Here is a 22,033-nt window from a genome sequence, read left to right as displayed (position 1 = left end):
TGACCTTCAGCCAGTCATTCTCTTTCATCCCAACCTACCTCACAGTGTCATGTGAGGATTCAAAATGGAGGAGGGAGAGAGAAACCATATATGCTATCTTGGAGGAAGACAGGGGAGGGGGGAGAGAATCTAGTATATAAGTAGAATGGTAAAATTCCATTGCTTTGATCTGCCTACAGATTTCTAACTTGCTTGCTGCAGTAGATACGGACACTTCCCAAATTAAAGCTGTCCAGGTGTCCACTGTTGATGCCTTCCAAGGAGCAGAGAAGGAAATCATTGTGTTATCTTGCGTAAGAACAGGACAAGTTGGCTTCATAGATTCAGAAACAAGAGTGAATGTGGCTCTGACCAGAGGGAAGCGACATTTATTGATAGTGGGAAATCTGAACTGTCTGAGAAAGAGCAAACTATGGGGAAGTATCATTCAGCACTGTGCAGGTAAAACAGAGTACCTAAAAATAAGTGTGTTGTTATGTTGGTCCCAGGGAATTGGTGCCATAAAAGGCTAGCAGTTGTGTGTGTCAATACTTATATGTGTTTCTGTTGTATGTTTTGTGTTGTGGTGTCTTGCACTAACTACACTGTAGTATAGTGTCTTCTCTGGTTGTGCCTTGTGTCCTTCTGAGTATTTTAATTTTCCTGTTAATCCTAACTATTTAAACTTAGCAACAAGTATTGCAGGGCTTGATGTCTTGCACCCCACCTGTAGTACTGGCAGGTGTAATAGACTCGGAAGCAGGTGTGGTTCCATGGGCAAAAGAAACAGTTGCACACCCTGGGATACAGCCATTCCACTCTTTTATTTCCAGTACAGGGCTGTAGTTAGTGTCACTCAGCCCATGCTACAGAGTCACCAAGAGTCACGAGCCCATTCTTCTCTAGCGGCACACAAGTGGCACACCATGGACTTTTGGCCTCTTCCCTCAGACCTCACTCTTGGCCTCACCCAGAGCCAATCATCCCTCGGGGCACACCCTGTCCTCCTGGGGCCTCCAAGGCCATTATCCAGCCTTTGCCAACAGAGTGCAGGTCGGGCCAGACTCACCTGACTGGGATCTCCCTTCCCCGTCATCCAGTCTCCATCCCAGCCCTGACCACTGGAACATCTCTTGTTCGGCCAAGGACATGCCAACGGCTTCATGGACCACACCCTGCCTGTGCACGCCCCCTCTCTCCACCACAGTAAGTCTCACTGATTCCAAAGGAACCTGCTTCCAAGAAAATATGCTTACAAGTGCAGCCTTAGCTGAATCCAGCATCAGGGCTTCTTGTCTTAGAGCCAAGCTACACAATACGTTTGGTCATGAGTAGGGTTAGAGTTTCCCTGACTCTACTCGCGTGCCCTGCAGCCACAGATTCAGATCAGAACTGTGGTGTTGGAGGAGGAGCGGTTCTCTCTCCTCCCCCATGCCACTTTCCCAAGCAAAACATTTATTTATTTTATTCTTTCGACTTTTATCCTGCCCTTTCTTGACCAAGTCAGGTTCAGGGCGGCTCACAACACATTCCAACAACAAAATCACAGCATTTACAATTTACAATCCTCGATATCTATTAAAATTCCAATGGCACCCTTAAACCGTATAACAATAATGGGAAACCAATCAAGTTTCCCATTACTCAAGTACTGCAAGTCCAGACTTCCTTCCTTTGGATATGTCTGGTTCAGGACTGCGTATTTAGGGAACAAGGGATGGTTGCAAGAGGGGGAAGGATTTTCTACCTATTGCCCCTTCCCACCACAGATTCCACCAACCACCCCCAACCACACACTGCATTTAACGCCACTTCCCAAGATCCCCATGTTTTATGGAATGGGTTTTTAAGGTCTACAGTGCAAAGGCAGAGACAGGAAAAATCTGTTCCACAAGCAATTGTATTTTTTAAAGATTAAATATTTTCAATATAACTGCATTGCTGTTACTTCTAGGAGGCAAAGATGGATTACAGCATGTTGGCCAATGCGAACAGAAATTGAATGACATTCTTAAAGCTTACATGGAAAGGAAGAAGGAAGAAGAAAGGAAACAAAAGGAAAAATCTAAAAGTAAATCACTTTCACAGAAAACAGATGTATAAAATATTTTTCTATGTAAATAGTGCCAAATGTCTTTAAAATTATTGTTAAATATGTTTTATGTTTCACTGGTACACCTAAATTTAGTTATATGGATTAAAATGTTAGTACAATAATTACACATAATAGGGTTGGTAATGAAATAACTCCCAACTATATGTAAGATGGCTAGTAATTTGGCATTCCCATTCAGTTCCCCCCCAATATGTGGTTATTTTAATTGTTGTATTAGTATCAAAGTATTCTACAACAGAATAAAGCCAGGACTTTTAATAACTATTGTGGGTCTTTCAGCAAAGAATGAAATTTGTTGGGGTTTATCATGGTTTTTCTCTCACAGGTTTTTTAAAAAATAAATAAAAATGTAACACTGCTTGTATCTAGTTAACATGGCCTAACCCAAGGGAGGAAAAAAAGAAAAGCTGCAGTTTTTAAAATTTTATGCAGACTGAGCAAACTGGATAATTTTCCTCACTTAAAAAAAAAGATTTCTGACCCTATTGATACATATGATATAATACAGATGATACAATATTCCAGTGCAGTTCAAATAATGTTAACTGTTTGAATGAGTGGTGCTTAAATTAAGTGTTGCGGTTACAACTTCTGTAAGACAAGTGGGGGGAAAAATCACACTAGATGGATAACCGGAGGATCTGTGGGATCAGCATGAGGATCCTTTTCCAAATGACAGATTGTCTTGCAGTTTCCTCTGTGCAGTTTTGTAACACTTTTTTTTCCAAGTCATGCTGCCTGTCCTTCCAGTTTAGCATGCTGTTTTTCTGAATGCAGTCAAAGTGCTTTAGGACTACAACACCCAACTAATCATATGTGGAATGAAGTTCTATTTAAACTTTTGAAAAGCTGAGTTTAAAACTTCTATGTCAACATATGGGCTATAAGCCTGTAAGGAAATTACAATGAATACCTTAAAAATACCTTGAAAAAATCCTTAGTTCATGACGCTTAATAGTTCATTTAGTGCATTTTAAGTGTTCAAAGTGTTTTGCACACATTTTCAGTCATTGTGCATTCCCTATCCAATAATATACACAATTATCTCCATAGATAATATTTAATAAGTTTTCCTATGGGTCTCCAAAGGCTGCTTCTTCGGTAATGTTCTACTCCTACTGAGTAGGTTGTCATTAATATTTTTTATCTTCTATGATGCTACAAAATAAATTATTATTTCAAAAAAGGGCAGCATAGGAACTGTTCATCATTTAACTTTTCAACTTAAATATCATTACAGTCTTCTTTCAGATGACTTAAAATGTGTTGCTGGTTTGTAAAAATATTTAATGGAAAATATTTATAGAAAATATGTATTTATAAAACAGTTTACCCTTAACAGATCTCGTTTTGTGTTTTTTAAATGTTAAAATTCTAGCTAAAAATCAGAACTTTCTCACAAAATCTCATCCATTAGGTGGTGCCAGTGTACTCTGCTGCCCATACACCACTCTGCAGAGAATTAGGAATGGTCATCTATTTTTTTAATAGCAAAGAAAGAAACATTTGCATAATCTCACATGAATTTAAGATAATTATTCAGATGCAATGCCAGTCTGTTGCCAACAGACACTGAAGTTGTGTTGAAGAAAACAAAACTTCATGGCATTCCAGATTTTGCAGGCTGCTTGTTTGACTAGAGTTGAAGGGAAAGTTTCACTATCCTATTTTGATTATTTTTCCCCCTCTAAAGGGCTTCTTTTAGCCAGAGCTGTTACTGAAGACGCTAATAAGCAAAGTGTGGAAGAAGAAGAAATAGTAGAGGCCTGAATAGCGTCTTTTAAATTACCGTTGACACCCCTGTTCCAGCTCCCTAAAATCTCAATCAACAATCCATTAGAACTCAACAGGAGTAAAACTAAATCCTCGTTTAAGTGTATTTATCCGATCTCTTTTCTCTCTTTCAAATGCTAAATCCATTTCAGCATATGCCCCCTTCTTTCTCTTGCCTTTCTCTAAAGCCTGGCAGCCTACACTTCTCTTGTAAATATGAAAGATGCTAATCATATGACATATCACGTCTCAGTCGGAGCTTGGAATAAAGCCCTGAGATTTGGGATCATTGCCTCCAGACAACAGCTTCATCAGCCGGAAAGTTGGTTTTTTTTCCCCTCCTTTCCTTCAACTCTCAATCCCTTCTTTGTCTGGGGGAAAATGCAGCCAACTCAAGATACCCTGGCCATATGGTTCACTCTGTATTTTCTTAGTTGAATTCGGAATTGTTTCTGTGACTTGCGAAGGGATTTTTTTTTAAAAAAGTGTATAAAGACATAGTAGCACTAGTTGTGCTGGGACAGCTTTACAGAAGGCGCCGCATGATATTTGTGTGTTCATTTTATACCGTCTGTGCACAACTATGTACTTGGAGCCACTTTCTGCTATTGAAGGCAGCTTGCATCTATATCCCATTCATTTTCTTATTTATGAAAGCATATCCCACTTTTCCTCGTGGTCCGAGGGGGCTTACAATAATAGTTTAAAAAAACATTTCCTGTTCAAAATAAAATAGCAAACTCCAAATTTCTCCCCTTCCCCCCGCCCCGCAACATAATAGGAAATAAATCCAGCATTTTCCATGTACCTTATGCATGCATGTCCTCGGTCAAAAAGATGCATTTTTCAAACTGGGGCAGTTGTAAACATTTGGTGGCAGCGGCCATGGGTGGTTTTGCCTTGGATTTGCCGCTCTCTAGATGAACCTTTTCCCCACCTGAATTCTCAAAGCTCCGCATGGGGGTTTATTCTTGAGTTTTGAGAATTCGGATGGGAAAAATGCATCTACAGAGCAGCAAATCCAAGGCAAGACCTCCCATGCATAAATGGCCAGCAAGTCCCTCTGAAATCAATGGGACTTATTTTGAATGGTTACATTTAGGACTATGCTGGGAAGCATAAAAAAACCTCTTAATTTTCCTTCCTTGGGTATGCACACTGATCAGTTTACACTCATGCTTTCGACGTGAAGGAGGAAATACGGAGTAAAGTCTGGGTCTACCTCCTCCCCTTTTGGGGGAGTTTCTTCTCCAAGGCCAATACATGGATTATTTTGAGACGTACCTGTCAGGTTTCTCCCCCACACCTTGCCTCTCTCCCCTCCCCCCTTTCCCCAAAGCCCCTTTCAACAAATCATTAAATTCTACAGAGGTGGTCAAGCCAGGCCTGCTTTTCACGCATTTGGGGAAAAGGAGGGGGGGGGAGAGAGAGAGAGAAAAGAGTCCTTGAAGTTTAGAAGATGCCCAAGGAAAACTCCTTGAATGGCATCAAAAGAATGGGGTTTCCATAGCTGTTGAAGCACGAGAGCCGTGTAAGCCGCACAAAGGCGGGCCGGGGCAGCGGGGACCGTCCCGCTGCTCCATCCCAGCACAATTGGGTCGCTGAAATAGGGAATTAATTACCATTGGAGAGCGGGCAGCCCATTCAGCGCGGCCCGGGCTTTATTAAACGCCAATATAAATAACAAAACAACTCTTGTGGCCGCGCTCTCCCTACACGCCAAAGGGAAGGATTAGCCCGGGGATTAACATCTTAAAGTCTATGAGACTTTCTGACTCAAGGCTCCGAGCTGGTAATCGTGTTTGTCTCCCGGTTCAGCGATTAGTGCTCCGGCTCGCCGGCACCTTCGCCTCGCCCAATGGCCCTTTTTGCAGGCTCGTTTCTTTCCCCCCCCCCTTTTTTTTCGTTGCAGGCTCGTTTCTTTCTTCTTCTTCTTCTTTTTTTCCGGCTGTTCTTTTGGCCACAGCTATAGAAAAAAGAGCGAGCGAGCGAAAGAACTGCTGCCGCTCGGGTTCCTGGGGAAGGAGGGGAGCGGAGCAGGGCCCGGGACGGGCCGGGGAGGGGCCGGGCTTTGCAAGCCGCTCCGTGGAGGCCTGCTGCACCTGCCATGCAAATCGCGGCCATGCAAAGCGCAGGATTGGTCGGGGTGGTGGTGGTGGTGGTGGTGGTGGGAGGCGATAGTCCTCGGCGGTCAATAGATGCCTCCGAGCCACGTAGGTATCGGCATCTCCCGGGGAGACCCGGCAAGGGCACCCATCTGTCGGTCGGCTTCTGGCCCCGGGGAAACGGCCGGGGGAACGCGGCGCGCCCCCTGGAGGGCCACGAGAGGAAAGGTTTCTCTGTTGCTGGATAGTAGAAAAGGGCAAGAGTCCAGGAGCACCTTAAAGACGAACAAAAATCTTTTCTGATCGGGTACGAGCTTTCGTGAGCCACAGCTCACTTCTTCAGATACTTTTCTTCACGAAAGCTCATACCCTACCAGAAAATATTTTTGTTAGTCTTTAAGGTGCTCCTGGACTCTTGCCCTTTTCTACTACTGCAGACAGACTAACAGGGCTACCCATATTCAAACTGGAGAAACTGCTGAATTACAGTTGATATTCAAACTGAAGTCAATGCATTTACCTGGGCTGAATAAAGACCTTGCATCCCTGGCTCATTACCAATGCTGATTTCTCCACACCCATTTCTCCCCTAGACATCACAGACTCTTCTGCATACCACACCTAATCCCATCATGCCTGCTATTCACATTTACATACTGTTAACTTTTACATGCTAATGCTTGTCTGAATTCACTCTCCTCTACTTAAAGACCGATGGATTCACATTCTAGCTGTATCTGAAGAAGTGAGCTGTGGCTCACGAAAGCTCATACCCTACCAGAAAATATTTTTGTTAGTCTTTAAGGTGCTACTGGACTCTTGCCCTTTTCTACTACGGCTACCCACTGTGAATTATATTGCTGGATAGGCTTTGAGAGGAAAATACGGCTGAAGCCAACGGTGCAAAATTGGTTGAAATGATTTTTTTTATTACTCAGAATGGAAGTCCCCAACGCGTTTTGCCCAGGAGGCGCCTTTATGCTCGTTGGAAGGGCTACTGTAATACATAGGAAGAATTTTCTAACAGAGCGGTCCCTCGGTGGAACAGGCTTCCTCTGGAGGTCCTAAGCTCTCCTTCCCAGGAGGTTTTTAAGCACAGGTTACATGGCCATCTGTCAGCAATGCTGATTCTATGACCTTAGGCAGTTCATGAAAGGGAGGACATCTTGGACATGGAGTAGGGGTCCCTGTGGGTGTGTGGGGGAGGTAGTTGTGACATTCCTGCATTGTGCAGGGGGTTGGACTAGATGGCCCTGGTGGTCCCTTCCAACTCTGTGATTCTATGATTCTAACTACAGATTCCCCCAAAGAAGCCTCTTGAGCAAAACGGGTAGGGAAATTCTATTTTGCACCATTGGCCTTATTTTTATCTCCTGTTACTGGTACAGCCCTTTTATTTCTCTTTGTTTCTTGATATTCTTGAACAACTTTTCCTAAAGTGTTTTTAAAGTAAAACTCCATACAAAAAAGGGGGGAAAGAAACAAAGGCAGTTTGCTGGCACTTGGCACCAATTCCTTCGCTTTAATATATGTTCCTGTTGAACCAAAAATCCTCTGTACATGCACTGATGTCCTTCTTAGTGAGAGAGGCAGCTCATTCCAATGGCTGAGCTTTGCCATTGGAAACAGTCTGGGGCTGGTTTAAGCACGTACAGCACAATTCAGGGCAGATCCCCACACGATATTTTGCACATAGAACAACAAAAGTAATAATGAGTAATCACTTGAGTGCCCCCAAGCACTTTGCATGAACACAGATACAACTTCTGTGCATGTTGTTCACATTTGTTTGTATTCTGTATGGGTAAATTCATGCTCCTCTGAACCTAGAGAGAATAGGCATGCATCATGACTAGTAACCCTCTCCTCCATGAACATGTCCACTCCCTTCTTAAAGCCTTCCAAGTTGGCAGCCACCACCACATCCTGGGGCAGGGAGTTCCACAATTTTATGCGTTGCGTGAAGAAATGCTTCCTTTTGTCTCTTTTGTATCTCTCACCCTCCTGTTTCAGCAGATGACTCCGCCTTCTAGTATTCTGAGAGAGGCAGCGAGTCACAAATGCTTGCCATTCTGAACCGCTGAAGCTTCAGGGATCAGGGCAAGAGTCCAGGAGCAACTTAAAGACTAACAAAAATATTTTCTGGCAGGGTAGGAGCTTTCGTGAGCCACAGCTCACTTCTTCAGATACAGCTAGGATGTAAATCCATCACATTCTAGCTGTATCTGAAGAAGTGAGCAGTGGCTCACGAAAGCTCCTACCCTCCCAGAAAATATTTTTGTTAGTCTTTAAGGTGCTCCTGGACTCTTGCCCTTTTCTACTACTGCAGACAGACGAACACGACTACCCGCTGTGAACTATCTTCAGGGATCAGTAAGCCCCGAGCTTGTGCGGGGAGGCTCCCTTGCGTGCTCCGCAGCGCCCCCTGCAAGAAGCCAGGCGGGAAGCGGCGGTGCGGCCGCCCACGTGTGCGGTTGGGGTCCCCGAGGCCTCTGCTCTCCGGCTAAACTTCTCGGGCTGGGAGGTCGCCCCGGGGTTCAAGCGTCTTCGGCCTGACAAAGGCTCGCCCGAAAGGCCCCCCTTCCATCATCTGTGCTCCAGTGGCTTCATCCCCCCGCCCGCCTTGGCCTTTCCTTGTCCCCCCCATCCCCAAAGGCGGATTGAGCCCGGCCAAAGCGGGCTGCGGTTGAACAGCTTGACCCTGGCCGGACGCTGCGGGCTCTCCGGCCGTCCTCGCTTTGCATAACTCTTCGGCCGGGCGGGGACCACACAAGAGCCTCTGGCAGGCGGACCCCGGGGACGACTCCAGCCGCGGCGAACGGCCTCCCGGAGAAGACTTCTTTCTTTCTTTCTTTCTTTCTTTCTTTCTTTCTTTCTTTCTTTCTTTCTTTCTTTCTTTCTTTCTTTCTTTCTTTCTTTCTGTTTTTAAAATATATTTTGTTTATTTTCCTTCATTTAATCTATCCATAAAAACAATATAATAATAGTAATAAAGAGAGAAACAAATAGTATTCTAATTTAACAATCAAATGAAATTGTATAATCTTTTGCTGACGGAACTAATCCAAGACATCTTTCTTTCTTCACCCCTCTCCAGACCGGGACAAAAGGGTGCGCCGGCCAGAGGCGAGGCCAACCACAGGCAAAAGAGGAGAATGTACTGCTACATTTGTTGTATCCCAGCGAGGAACATGGGGACTATCCTGTATGTCTAACTGCAGTCAAGAAATTGTTGAAGCCAAGCTTGTTTGACTTTTTTGGGGACTGAGGAAGAATTGAACTGAAGAATTTTGAAATGGCTGTATCCCCCCTATCATCTGTAAAGCAACGTTACACCAGCTTTATAACACTGAAGAAACATATATCAGAGTTTATTGGACTATGTAGCTATGGATGCTATGTAGCAGCAGGAAAAGAGGAAGACCCAACAAGAGATGGGTTGACTCAATAAAGGAAGCCACAGCCTTCAGTTTGCAAGATCTGAACAAGGCTGTCAAAGATAGGACATTTTGGAGGACTTTCATTCATAGGGTCGCCATGAGTCGGAAGCGACTTGACAGCACTTAACACACACACACAGCTATAGGATTGTGTTGTATCAACTGTTTTTGCTTTGATACTGTTCACACTTTGGTTGCTTATTAATGGAACATTTTTGCACTCTGAAATATTGTGTCGCTCCTGTGCTAACCTCCACAGCACAGGTACTAGCTGGAGATCTGCTATTACACCTGATCTCCAGCCGATAGAGATCAGTTCCCCTGGAGAAAATGGCCGCTTTGGCAGTTGGACTCTATGGCATTGAAGTCCCTCCCCTCCCCAAACACCACCCTCCTCAGGCTCCGTCCCAAAAACCTCCCGCCGGTTGCAAAGAGGGACCTGGCAACCCTGACTCCAGCCGTTAAGAGAAGGCCCTTGGGAGTAGTGCAGGTGGGGAGGGAGTTGTGAGCCAATGGTGGGTGCGTTGCACGATGATGGCCTCTCACCGCAGTCCCTTTCTTGCTGCCCAAAGACAATACGTGGAGAGCTGGCTCTGTGTCTGCAAGCAAACAGTTCAGATCCAGGATGGTTCCCTCTCGGTCTCGGTGCCACACCCATAGTGAGCATTGACAGACCTCCCTGTAGCTGTAGTGTCTTAAAGGGATATGAGTGAATCCTCACTTTGTTTATTTAATTCGTTCGTGCCCTGCCTCTCTCCCCAATGGGGACCCCAAGCAGCTTGCATCATTCTCCTCTGTTTTATCCTCACAACAACCCTGTGAGGTAGGCTAGGCTGAGTGGGAGTGGGTCCAGATGTGGCTGTGGCCCTGCAAGCAGACTGACTGCTGTTCTGCCAGACGCTCTCCGTTTGGGTTATAATCTTTCCTTGGGCCCCGCGGGGCTTTTTTCCGAGAAAGCAAGCATAAAAGCGGATTGCACTGTGTGGAAGGAGAGTGGATCCCACTGAATAAAAGGGTGGTTAAGTCCCACTGATTTCAGTGGGGCAACATTCTCCCCCCTCCCCACTCAATTTCCAACCCCCTCTCCATAAAACTTGTCTTGCTGGTGACAAAGAATTAAAACCACAGCACAGGTCAAGTTGCTCTTATGGAACCGTCAAAATCTGCAAACTGTTGAAAAAGAGGTAACCAACAGCAACTTTGCTAATGATATCCAACCCCCACCCCATGTTGGAAACCTGACAATACTTCTGTTGTTGTTTTTAACACTGTAGGGATTGTGGTTGCCAATAACCTGAACAGATTCTTAATGCCACTCTGTGAAACAGATAGTTTTTGTGAAGTGGGAGAAGAAGAAGAGTTAGTTTTTATATGCTGACTTTCTCTGCCACCTAAGGAAGAATCAAACCGGCTTACAATCACCTTCCCTTCCCCTCCCCGCTACAGACACCTTGTGAGGTAGGTGGGGTTGAGAGAGCTGTGACTAGCCCAAGGTCACCCAGCTGGCTTAGTGTGTAGGAGTGGGGAAACAAATCCAGTTCCCCAGATTAGCCTCTGCCGCTCATGTGGAGGAGAGGGGAATCAAACCTGGTTCTCCAGATCAGACTCCACCACTCCAAACCACTGCTCTTAACCACTACACCACGCTGGAACAGTTGTATTCTTTGTCCTATAACACAAAGTGCAGAAAATAAAAGAAAAACTCTTTATGGTAGGTTGCCAGCCGGCCTGGAGAAAAATGTTCTGTCCCTTTAATAGAGGCTGTATGGAAAGGGGCAATCGAAGTGTTTCATGGCATGGTTAGAGTGGTGGTTAGAAGCAGTGGACTCTAATTTAGAGAACTGGGTTGGTTTTTCCACTTCTCCACATGAAGCCAGCTGGCCGACCTTGGGCTAGTCACAGCTCTCTTAGAGCGCTCTCAGCCCCACCTACCTCACAGGGTGTCTGTTGTGGGGAAGGGAAGGGAAGGGGATTGTAAGCCGGTTTGATTCTTCCTTAAGTGGTGGAGAAAGTCAGCAAGTAGTCTGTCTGTTAAAGGTACAGGACATTTCCCCCCCCAGGTCAGTTGGCAACCCTGCTCCTTAGGCTGCCTTGTGACTGGCCAGAATGCAGCCCAGAGACCCTCTCTGAATCAACTCCACAGGGTTAGGCTCCCATTCCTGGTGCCCTCCTTTTTCCTGATCTCACCGGTGAATCTCCCCAGCCCATTGCCACTGCCTCTGGGCGACCCCTGGGACCCAGGCAAAGAGGCAGGAAGAAGGCTTGGCAGATCGTTCTGCTGCTTCCCTGCAAAACGATGCAGAGAAAGCGACCTGGCTGCCCAAGCAGCTGTCCCCAGAGAGAGGTAGAAGATGCTGCACGTGTTGGCCCTGCAGCTGCCTGCTCCACCTTTGGGAATTAGGCCCCCAACAGATGCCGCCCCACCCACCTGCCCTGGCCTTTCTGCCTTCTGCTGATGGACAGAGTTGCCTGCCCGCGCCCTTCGCCTGCTGGGCGGCTGCATGCCAGAAAGAAACCTCACCGACGCCACTTCCCTTGTGGTGGGTCTATGGAGGGCCGGGGAAGCGTCAGTGGCTGGGAGATCAGGCTGATAAGAGCTAGATTCGAGTCCAGCCACTCCTTAGAGACCAACCAGGCTTTCAGGGCATAAGCTTTCGAGAGTCGAAGCTCCCTTCTTCAGACACCAACAGATAACAATACTCATACATACAACAATCATGGGATGTGAGAAAGAACTAATCCTGCTGGTGGTGTGGACTGCCTTTGAGAAATGGCAAAAAGGAAGGGGATTTTACTGGTGCCATTTGGAAGACATGTTTAAATACTAGTCTTGCGTCAAGTTTTTTTTTTATTACTTGGTCTGATGGCCATGCAGGAGGGTGGAATTACCATCCATTTCAACCTCCCTGCAGTTTTCTGTCACCTGTGAACATTTGATCCAAAGTGCAGTTTTAGTTAACTACCCCCTTCTTATTTTTTTTCCTTTTTACACATAGATTAGCATGTTTCGAGACGACTTTGTCCATACGTCAACTTTTAGGAAAGCGAGGGGACGGTGGAGCCTGTCCATTTCACCGACGCGGAGTTCCTTCTCCTTTCTTAGCTTTCTGCTGAAATTGTCAATATCGAGGGAAGTTCCATCAATACCTGACAAAGTAACCCTCCCTTTCCCCCTATCCCTTGACCTACTCGCAGGAGGGGAGGGGGAACTTTTGTTCTTGCAAAATGGTGTTAATGCACATGTCAATACATGTCAATAAATACATGTCAATAAATGAAGACTGAGGAGGCATTAATGAAATGGACACGGTTTTCTTCCACCTGATCTGGAGGCCAAAAGGGGCAGTGGTCAAGGAAATGGTGGCCTAAAGGAGGATAGCTATGAAATTGAAGAGCAAAACAGGGACAAATATCCTAGGTACGCACTAGCTGAACAAGGTGTGCTGATATTTCAAACATGGAAAGTATAACAGGTTTATAAACCAAAGCAGTGAAGAAGCAACGCTTGAACATGCACCTGGTTATTTTGGTCTAGTCTCTGCTGCTGCAACCTCTACCCACATTTGGTATGGATCCCACTCTTATTGTCTTCGCAGGCAAGTCCATCTCTTGTGCACTCCACAGTCCTTGCACTCCCTGTTTTCTTTACACTTACAGATTCTTTAAAAAGACCCTAAGCTAATCTGAATTTATGAAAAAGCGTTATAGAAACTACAGTGGTCTTTTGCAGTGGCTTAGTGCCCATAAGGTGGGCTAGTTATTCAGGCGCCAGAGCCCCCGGGCGCTTTCAACCCACTTTCAATGCACTTTAACGACTGTTTGCAAGTGGATTTTGCCATTTCACACTGTAAAATCCAGTTGCAAAGTGCATTGAAAGTGGATTGAAAGTACATTATTTGGCATGTGTGAAAGCGCATCCTGAGAACCCTGTCCCATTGGGCTGTTGCTGTCATTTGGGACTGAACTTGGTTTATTAGTGCAACCTCCTTCCTGACTGGAGCAGCAGCCTTCTAGCACATCTGTATCCCTATCTTGCAGTGACTCTTCCAGCCACTGGGTGTGCTGTGGGTCCAGTCCTGAGGGCCTCAAAGGGCCAAAATACAGAAGAGTGCCAACAACTTTGCTTGGTGGAGTGATTGGAGCAGCTCCTGGCAGTTCTGGCCTACAGTTGTGTGTGTGTGTGTGCGTGCACGCACACACTTTGTACTGTATAACCAGTGGGATAGTTGTATATAAATGTTGAAGGCCAAGAGCATTTCATGACACCCATAGCACCCTACGGCCATCTCCCCCATACTATCTATCTATCTATCTATCTATCTATCTATCTATCTATCTATCTATCTATCTATCTATCTATCTATCTATCTATCTATCTATCTATCTGTCTGTCTGTCTGTCTGTCTGTCTCATTGATAGCCCACCTTTCTCACTTGGACTCAAGGCAGATTACACCCAGGGAGTCAATACAATCGATAGGACGAGGTATTCAATAAACAATAGGATTAGGGTGATAGAACCAATCAGAAATCTAAAAACAGAACTGAAGCAAATCATAAATCCTAACACGACACATTAAACAATGCAAAAATTACATATCAGGATCCTAGCTTCAGCAAGCTAAACACAGTATAGGCTGACTAATAATTATAGTATGGTCTGTCCCTAATAATTCTAATAATTTAATAATTTGTTGAATAGTATAGACTGTCCCTAATAATTTATCTACCCATAAAACAAAAATGCACATAAGATTTCTTGCCTTATGTCGAGTTCTTTGGAATGAACAGCAAACCCAAGATTAGGATGTGTCCCAGACAAGTTCCAAGTAGATGCTTGGGGAAGCCCTTCAGAAATGAAGCACTGCTGTGGAACCCAAATATCATTCAAATTTGTCAGCTTTAGGAAGCAGACAGGTACACTGCTTCATTGTAACAGATGAGAAAGTCATCAATCTGAATTGATCCAGTTTGTTAGATGGCCTTAGGCAATCCATTCTTGCCATCTAGGGATAATAATATTGACCTACTTTACCAGGTTGTTGTAAGGGTTGCAGCAAGTTAATATATAGGAAGGGCCCAGCTGTGTCCAACTAAAGGGTCTAGTCCAGCATCCTGCTTCACATAGTGGCCAACCTGATGCCTTGAGGAAATTCACAACCAGGGCACAAAGACATCAGCCGGCCTCTGTTGTTTTGCCTGCTTCCTAGCAACGTGAATCAGATGTAAATTGCCTCTGAACATGGAGGTTCCATTTGGCCACTGTGGATGATATAGTTGGACCTAACTTTTAATTTTCTTTTTAAAAAACACCTAACATATTCATATACTTTTAAATGGGAACAAGGAACTCCACTTCTTAGTATTCACACAAAAGTTTGCCTCTTGCATTTCCAGCACTACTACATCCAAATTGTAAAGGGAGAAGAAAAGCAAGGGTATTTTCTTTGTATTTTTAAAGTCTTACGACACACACACACATATTAAAAGTCAGCTTTTCCTACTTTTAAAAGAAGAAAGAGAAAGATGTTTTTCCCCCAGTTTCAAGAGAGTTGAAGGGTGGGGGGGGGAATGAGGGGAAATTGTTTAAAATATGTATTTTAAAAATTGTTGATCAAGAAGGTTTTGCAGGCTTCTTTTGAGAATTTGGGTTTCTTTGTTTAAGGCAGAATTTTGTTCATGTGTTTAATCTATACCTCACCTGTATCCCCCATGGAGACCCAAAGTGGCTAACATCATTCTCCTCTCCTCTATGTTACCCTCGCAACAATCTTGTGTGGTAGGTTAGGCTGAGGGTGTCTGACTGGCTCAAAGTCACCCAACAGGCTTCCACGGCAGAGTGACATTTGAACCTGGGTCTCCCAGATCCTGGCCTGAAACTCTAACCACTACACCATACCACCTGGCCAGTTTCTCCTTTCTGATGCACAGTGCTGCCTAAATGGTTATACCTCCCCAAGCCCTTTGACTTCAGTGGGCTCCTCTACACCTTTTCTGTTCTAGCACCAGACCAGCACCTGGCTTTTCCATCCTTGTATGTCAGAACATTAAGAAGCTCTTATCTAAGAGGGTAGGTTAAAACATTTCCTTGATAATGAGGACTAGTGTATTGGGAATAGGGAGGAGAGTGAAGCAGTTAAATCTTTAAGTGTACTTTGAGGACTTTATAGTCCAGTTGCAGGATATAAATGTAATAAATCAATACATTTTGAAATTTGCACCTGCACTCCAATACCAGCACCACAAAGCCCCTCTGCATCATAACTCCAGCTGGGGTACTGTCACCAAACATCAGATAACAACAAAATTGAATGAGGCAGATAATCCCCCCCATCTTTTATCTAAATAGCCTCTAAGATTTGTTTAACCTGTCCAATTGATCACTGTCCCCTGCCATGGAGATCATATGACCTCCAGATGCTGTTTTTTCTAACATTGCCCCTCCCATGTTGCCACCTTGGTCCTTGTCTATTTCTGGCACTTTTTGTAATGGCCAATGGCTTTCAACCAATATGAATTATGCAGTTCCATTTATCTATCTGTTGATCCCACCCTTCCTCCCAGGAGCTCAAGTTTTATCCTCACAACTGCGCTGTCAGGTAGGCTAGGTCGAGAGAAGTCACTCAGCCAGCCTCATGGTTGAGTGGTGTGTAAGTATAGACACAGGTACTTCCAAAACCCATCTTTGTACCTGAGGGGCTGTGACTCAGTGGAACAGCACCTGTTTTGCAAGCAGAAGGTCCTGGGTTCCAACATCTCCTGCTTTAAGGATCAGATAACAGTTGAGGTACAAGATCTGCACCTGAGATGCCGTGTGTGTGTGTGTGTGTGTGTGTGTGTGTGTGTGTGTGGCCATTTATTCATGGGAGGTTTTGCCTTGGATTTGCTGCTCTCTATATGCACATTTTCCCCCATCCAATTTCTCAAACCTCAACAATAAGCCCCCATGCAGAGTTTTGAGGATTCAGATGGGGGAAAATATGCATCTAGAGAGCAGCAAAACCTCCCATGAATTTTTCTTGACAGTGTTAAGTGCCACCAAGTCGCTTCTGACTCATGGCGACCCTATGAATCAATGTCCTCCAAAACGTCCTATCTTTAATAGCCTTGCTCAGGCCTTGCAAACTGAGGGCTGTGGCTTCCTTTATAGAGTCAATCCACCTCTTGTCAGATCTTCTTTTCCTGCTACCTTCAACTTTTCCTAGCAAGGTTGTCTTTTCCAGTGACTCTTGTCTTCTCATAATGTGACCAAAGTACCATAGCCTCAGTTCAGTCATTTAGATTCTAGGGTCAGTGCAGGCTTGATTTGATCTATAACCCACTGATTTTTTGGACAGTCCATGGTATCCATAACACTCTCCTCTAACACTACATTTCAAAGGAATCGACTTTCTTCCTATCAGCTTTCTTCATTGCCCAACTTTCACACCCATACTCAGTAATAGGGAATACTATGGCATGCTTGCTGGCTGGCCAAACTACAGCAATACTTTGACACACTTGAGGATCCCCTCCAACGGAGGGCGTTTATGCTTGTCTTAATGCCCTCCCCTCGGAGGTACTAAAGGGTAGGTTTTAAAATATCCCCTTTGAGAAAAGAATATGTTTATGTGGTTTGAGTCAACATGATACACTTCAGCATACAATCATAAATTGTCTTCTGCATGATGGCTCTTGTAAGAAAACAATTTTACCCTTGATTGCTAAAATGAAATCTAGCCATGAAACGTCCGTCCGTATGCCGGTTTTTAACGAATGACTCTATCCCTGAAGTCACATTAAAGGTGGTGGAATTTTTGACGGAAGTTTTCAGGACTAGGATCAAAGTTTAAATCAAAGAGAGCCAGTGTGGCACAGTGGTTAAGAGTGGTAGTTTGGAGTGGTGGAGTCTGATTTGGAGAACCCGGTTTGATTCCCCACTCCTCCACAGGAGTAGCAGAGGATAATCTGGTGAACTGGATTTGTTTCCCCACTCCTACCCACAAAGCCAGCTGGGTGACCTTGGGCAAGTCACAGCTCTGTTAAAGCTCTCTCAGCCCCACCTCCCTCACAGGGTGTCTGTTGTGGGGAGGGGAAGGGGAAGTGATTGTAAGCCGGTTCGATTCTTCCTTAAGTGGTAGAGAAAGGCGGCATATAAAAACCAACTCTTCTTCATCATCATCATCATCATCATCATATTTATATGGGAAATTTATGGAATAAGGATTCCTGTGTACCATCTATGCTATATTTCTGAGACTATGCCAGTAAAGGTCGTTTGATTGATTTGATTGATTGGAAAGCCACATGTGTCAAATCGCTGTTAAAGACGAATGAGTTGGGGGAAGCGTGTGTGTGTGTGGGGGGGAGTAGGTCAAGAGCAGGCATCTGCCCCGATTGCATCTTCCACCCGCCCCCTTCCCCTGGCTGGCTGGGCTCGGCCCTCCCGGCCCAGCGCTCCCCTTCGGGCTAGAGGCGAGGCCAGGCGGGCCGGCGGTCTCCCCGGCGGGGTGGGCGCGAGTCGGGCTCGCGGACCGCCTCCTCTCCCCTCCGGCCTAATGAGCCGCTGAAAGGGAGCCGGGTTCCAGCGCGCGTGGCTAGCGGGGCGCTCCGATTGGCCAGCTGCGCCTCGCGACCCCCCCCCCCAATTCATTAATAAATTAGCGGCACGCTCCAGCCGAGCGCGAGGCGCCAATCAGGCCCCGCCGCCGTCCGGCCCGCGCCACGCACTTGCAGGGGATGGGGGGGGGGCGACCCCCCCCCCCAAAAAAGAGAAAGGGATGAGTGATGATAATGAAGCTGGCAGCAAGGGCAGGCCTGGGGCGGGGGCGCGCCGAGGGGCCCCCGGGGGTAGGTTTGATTGTTCCCCGCGGGGTATATAAGGGGTCTTAAGGCGAGTCGTGTGCCAGACGCACAGCCAAGGAGGCGCCGGCAGCTTCGCTCCGACGGGAGGCTCCGGGCGCGTGCCAGCCCCGCCGCACTTGAGCCGCAGCCCGGGCGGGCGGGCGGGGAGCCCTTCGGCCGCCTCCCCCCCTCTCCCTCCCTCCCTTCCTCCCTGCCTGCCTCCCCCCGGCAGAGGGATCTGGAGCCAGCCCGCCGGCCGGGAAGGCAGCGGCGCCTGGCCAAGCGCGGGCGGACTGCGGCGTCGAGGGGCGGCGCAGCCCGACCCCAGCGGCCGGCCGGCCGGCCCCCCTCGGGAGAGCCAAGTAAGTCCCGCGTCCGGCCGCCGCGCGCTGTCCAGCTCGGGGCTGGGAGCCAGGGCAGGGGCTCTCTCCCGTGGCTCCGGGCCAGGAAAGGCCGGGGGCGCGCTGGGATGCCGAGGGGGCCTTCTCTCCCGGGGCTCCCAAGTGGGTGGGGTGGGCAGATTTTCCCTTTCCGTAGCCGGGGGGGGGAGCGAGGAGGGCAGCCGCCGCCCCCCTGGCATGCGGAGAGGGCGGCACAACTGCCTCTCCTGCGGGAGGGTCGGAGAGGCAATTCTGCAGCCCTCTGTGCAGGCCACCGGGGGGGGGGGCTGTCCTTCCCGCCTCCATCTAGGGCCCTGGTTACTGCACGGGTGGTACTCCTCCCCTGGCAGCAACCCTGGCACGCCTAAGCCAGCGCCCTCCAGAGCAATCCTGCGCAGAGTTCCTCTGGTCTCAAGCGCCAGGCAGCCAGCCCAGGGCGCGCAGGTTGCCAGCTGGAGCCCCACTGCAATAAGCGCAGCATCGAGCTCATGGAAACGGGTCGTTGGCTTTCCAGAGCCTCGAAGGGCTCTCTGATCGGAAGGGGGCGCCCCACGGACTGGGCAGGGCGCTTGGGCAGGGCAGAGTGGGCAGCCAAGGGTTAAGGGGGCCGCGCGGCCGAGGGCTCGGCCAAGGTTCGTGGCGCGTCCAGCACGTGGAGGCTGAAGAATGAGGAGTCCATTCCTGCACGGGAGGGTCGGCCTGGGGTTTGCCACTTTCTAGAGGCGCCTTTCCCCCAGCCAGATTCTCACAACTCAACCATAAGCCCCCAGGCAGCGTTTTGAGAACTCGGATGGGGAAAAGGGACCTCTAGAGAGCGGCAAACCTCCGACAAAACCTCCCGTGCATAGATGGCCTGAAACTGACAAGGCTGAAGAGTGAAACCGACAAGCAAGTCGGGAAGGCGGCCGGAGGGGCCAGGAGGGAAATGCCCGGCTTCTGCCCTCCGGAAGGGCGAGGGGGGCCCCGGCCTCTGGCGGCCCCGATCCCTTTAATGGCACCGATGGGCCGTCTCCCCCCCCCCTTCTTATTTCTTTTCCTTGATCCCTTAGAAGCGCCTTGATCCATTGATCTCGAGCAGCCTGCATCTAACGTTTGAGGGATTTAAGGACTGGAACAAACCTTGCCACTGACCATGTCGCCTTGGGATCCCTTAATAATAAAAAAAGGCATTATGTCAGGCACAGAGGCATTAGATTGCTATGTTAAAAGGGGAGAGAGTTAACGTGATCGAAGTGCCTCATAACGGGCCTGGGCCAATGACTCGCTAGAGCCCGAAGAGCAAGGGCAGGGAGGGCACCTGCAGAAGTGGGCCCTGCCTCACCGTCGAGGGGTGACCTTTCTCGTTTCAGGATGTTCGTGAAGCCGGAGAGCCTGGAGCTGAGCGAGGAGGAGGCGCTGCTGCTGGCCGCCCGGCCCTCGCCCGCCTCCTCCGCCTCCTCCTCGCGGGCGCGCTTCTCCTCCGGCTCCGAAGGGGAGGACGAGGAGGAGGACGCGGCGCGCTCGCTCTCCCCGCCCGCCGGCCCGGGCGCGGCGGGAGGCGGCGAGGCGCGGCGGACGCCCCCCCCGGCCTCCCGCCGCCACGCCTGCAAGCGGCGGGCGCGGGGCGGGCCGCGGCCGGCCAAGACGGCCGAGACGACGCAGCGGCTGAAGCGGAGCCGGCGCCTGAAGGCCAACCACCGCGAGCGCAACCGCATGCACCACCTCAACGCCGCGCTGGACGCCCTGCGCCAGGTGCTGCCCACCTTCCCCGACGACGCCAAGCTCACCAAGATCGAGACGCTGCGCTTCGCCCACAACTACATCTGGGCGCTCAGCGAGACCCTCCGCCTGGCCGACCACGGAGCCGGAGCCGGGGGCGGCGGCAGCCTCTTCTCGCAGGCGGCGGCGGCGGCGCTGGCCAGCGCGGCCGGCTGCAGCCCCTCGCCGCCCGCCGCCTCCTGGAGCGGCGCCGCCAGCCCCGCGCCCTCCGCCTCCTCGGCCGCCTACAGCGGCTCTTTGTCGCCCGCCAGCCCCGCCTCGGAGCTGGACTATTGGCCGCCCGAGCAGCCCCGCTTCGCGCTCGCCAGGGAGCTGGTCTGACCCTGGACCCCCGCCCGCCCGCCCCTTCCCAGCACCGGGGGACTGGAGATCCGCCGGGGAAGCGGTTGTGGGAAGGGTGGCCAGCATCCCGGGGGGGGGGGGGACCGCGCCAACACGCCAAGCTGCCTTCCTTCTACTGAACCAGACCCTTGGTCCATCTAGGTCAGTCTTGTCTGCTCAGACCGGCAGCGGCTCTCCAGGCTCTCAGGCAGGGGTCTCGCACATCACCTGCTTGCCTAGTCCCTTGAACTGGAGACGCCGGGGATTGCGCCTAGGACCTTCTGCGTGCCAAGCAGATGCTCTGCCGCTGAGCCACAGCCCCTCCCCTTAAAAGTTTCCGAGGTTCTGTGAGTTGAACACGTGAAGCTGCCTTCTACTGAATCAGGCCCTTGGTCCATCAAAGTCAGTATTGTCTACTCAGACCGGCAGTGGCTCTCCAGGCTCTCAGGCAGAGGTCTTTTGCCTAGTCCCTTTCACTGGAGATGCCGGGGATTGAACCTGGGACCTTCTGCATGCCAAGCAGATGCTCTACCACTGAGCCACAGCCCCTCCCCAGTTGTGGGGGTTATGTGCCCTCAAGTCGTTTCTGATTTATGGCAGCTGTCTGAATTCATGATCTCCCCAATCCCCTACCCTTATCAGGTCTTGCAAACTGAAGGCCCGGGCTTTCCTTCTTGAAAGGTGCTTCCACACATGCCAAATAATTCACTTTCAACCCACTTTCAAGGCACTTTGTATCTGGATTTTACTGTGTGCAACTGCAAGATCCACTTGTAGAAGATCCTTAAAGTGCATTGAAAGTGCATTATTTGGCATGTGCGAAAGCAAGCCCTTAATAGATGCTCAATGGGATGTTATTTAAGGGCCATATTTATTTACCTCCATGCCACGAAGAACGTCACCTGCCCAAGTCCACACATTAATCTATTGGAGGAGCAGGACACCCCCCCTTCCAGCTGGTTGGCAGCCCTGGCAGTGTGCCCACTGCCTAAACCCGGGGACCCGGAATGCCCGGAAACTGGCACTCGGGCCTTGCACGGACTGCCTGCGGCTCCCCACGGGGAGGTTCACGCCTCGGGTCTGCCCCCCTCCACCGCCCCACCCGCACAGCAGCCCCGGCAGCTTCGCGGGCGACTGGCACGGCGGCATCTGCTCTCCTTCCCACTGCCCGCCTGGAGGCGGTGGGAATTTCACCTGTCAAACCAAACTTCCTCTCTTTCTGATGTGCACTTTTTCCCACATTGGCCAGGCGCGATGTCTTTTGTTTCAGCCCACACCTCTCCCTCCACCCCAAACCTCCCCTCATTTTGCCATCTGCCTCCTTTGATTTAGAAAGGGG

At 48.9% G+C, this 22,033-nt stretch overlaps 2 protein-coding genes across 2 annotated transcripts in view; both read left to right on the top strand.

The window, feature by feature from the left end:
* Nucleotides 1–2,148, top strand: part of ZGRF1 (zinc finger GRF-type containing 1) — a 38,075-nt gene extending 35,927 nt beyond the window's left edge. Inside the window, exons 22-23 of the mRNA XM_056855520.1 lie at nt 180–441; nt 1,934–2,148. Of these exons, the coding sequence (XP_056711498.1) occupies nt 180–441; nt 1,934–2,082 (411 nt within the window). The 3' untranslated portion in view covers nt 2,083–2,148. The remainder of the gene's footprint in view (nt 1–179; nt 442–1,933) is intronic.
* A 17,817-nt stretch (nt 2,149–19,965) lies between these two features.
* NEUROG2 (neurogenin 2) lies at nt 19,966–20,694 on the top strand. Its single transcript, XM_056855840.1, has one exon. The coding sequence runs from the start codon at nt 19,966–19,968 to the stop codon at nt 20,692–20,694; it is 729 nt and encodes a 242-aa protein (XP_056711818.1).
* The last annotated feature ends 1,339 nt before the right edge of the window (nt 20,695–22,033 follow it).

The sequence above is a fragment of the Euleptes europaea genome, chromosome 9 (assembly GCF_029931775.1).
Source record: "Euleptes europaea isolate rEulEur1 chromosome 9, rEulEur1.hap1, whole genome shotgun sequence".
NCBI lineage: Eukaryota > Metazoa > Chordata > Lepidosauria > Squamata > Sphaerodactylidae > Euleptes > Euleptes europaea.
Note: the sequence above shows the minus strand (reverse complement) of the source record. Positions and strands in the feature narration are given on the sequence as shown.

Coding starts and splice junctions, on each gene's coding strand:
- NEUROG2 (XM_056855840.1), top strand. CDS start 19,966: ATGTTCGTGAAGCCGGAGAGCCTGGAGCTGAGCGAGGAGGAGGCGCTG.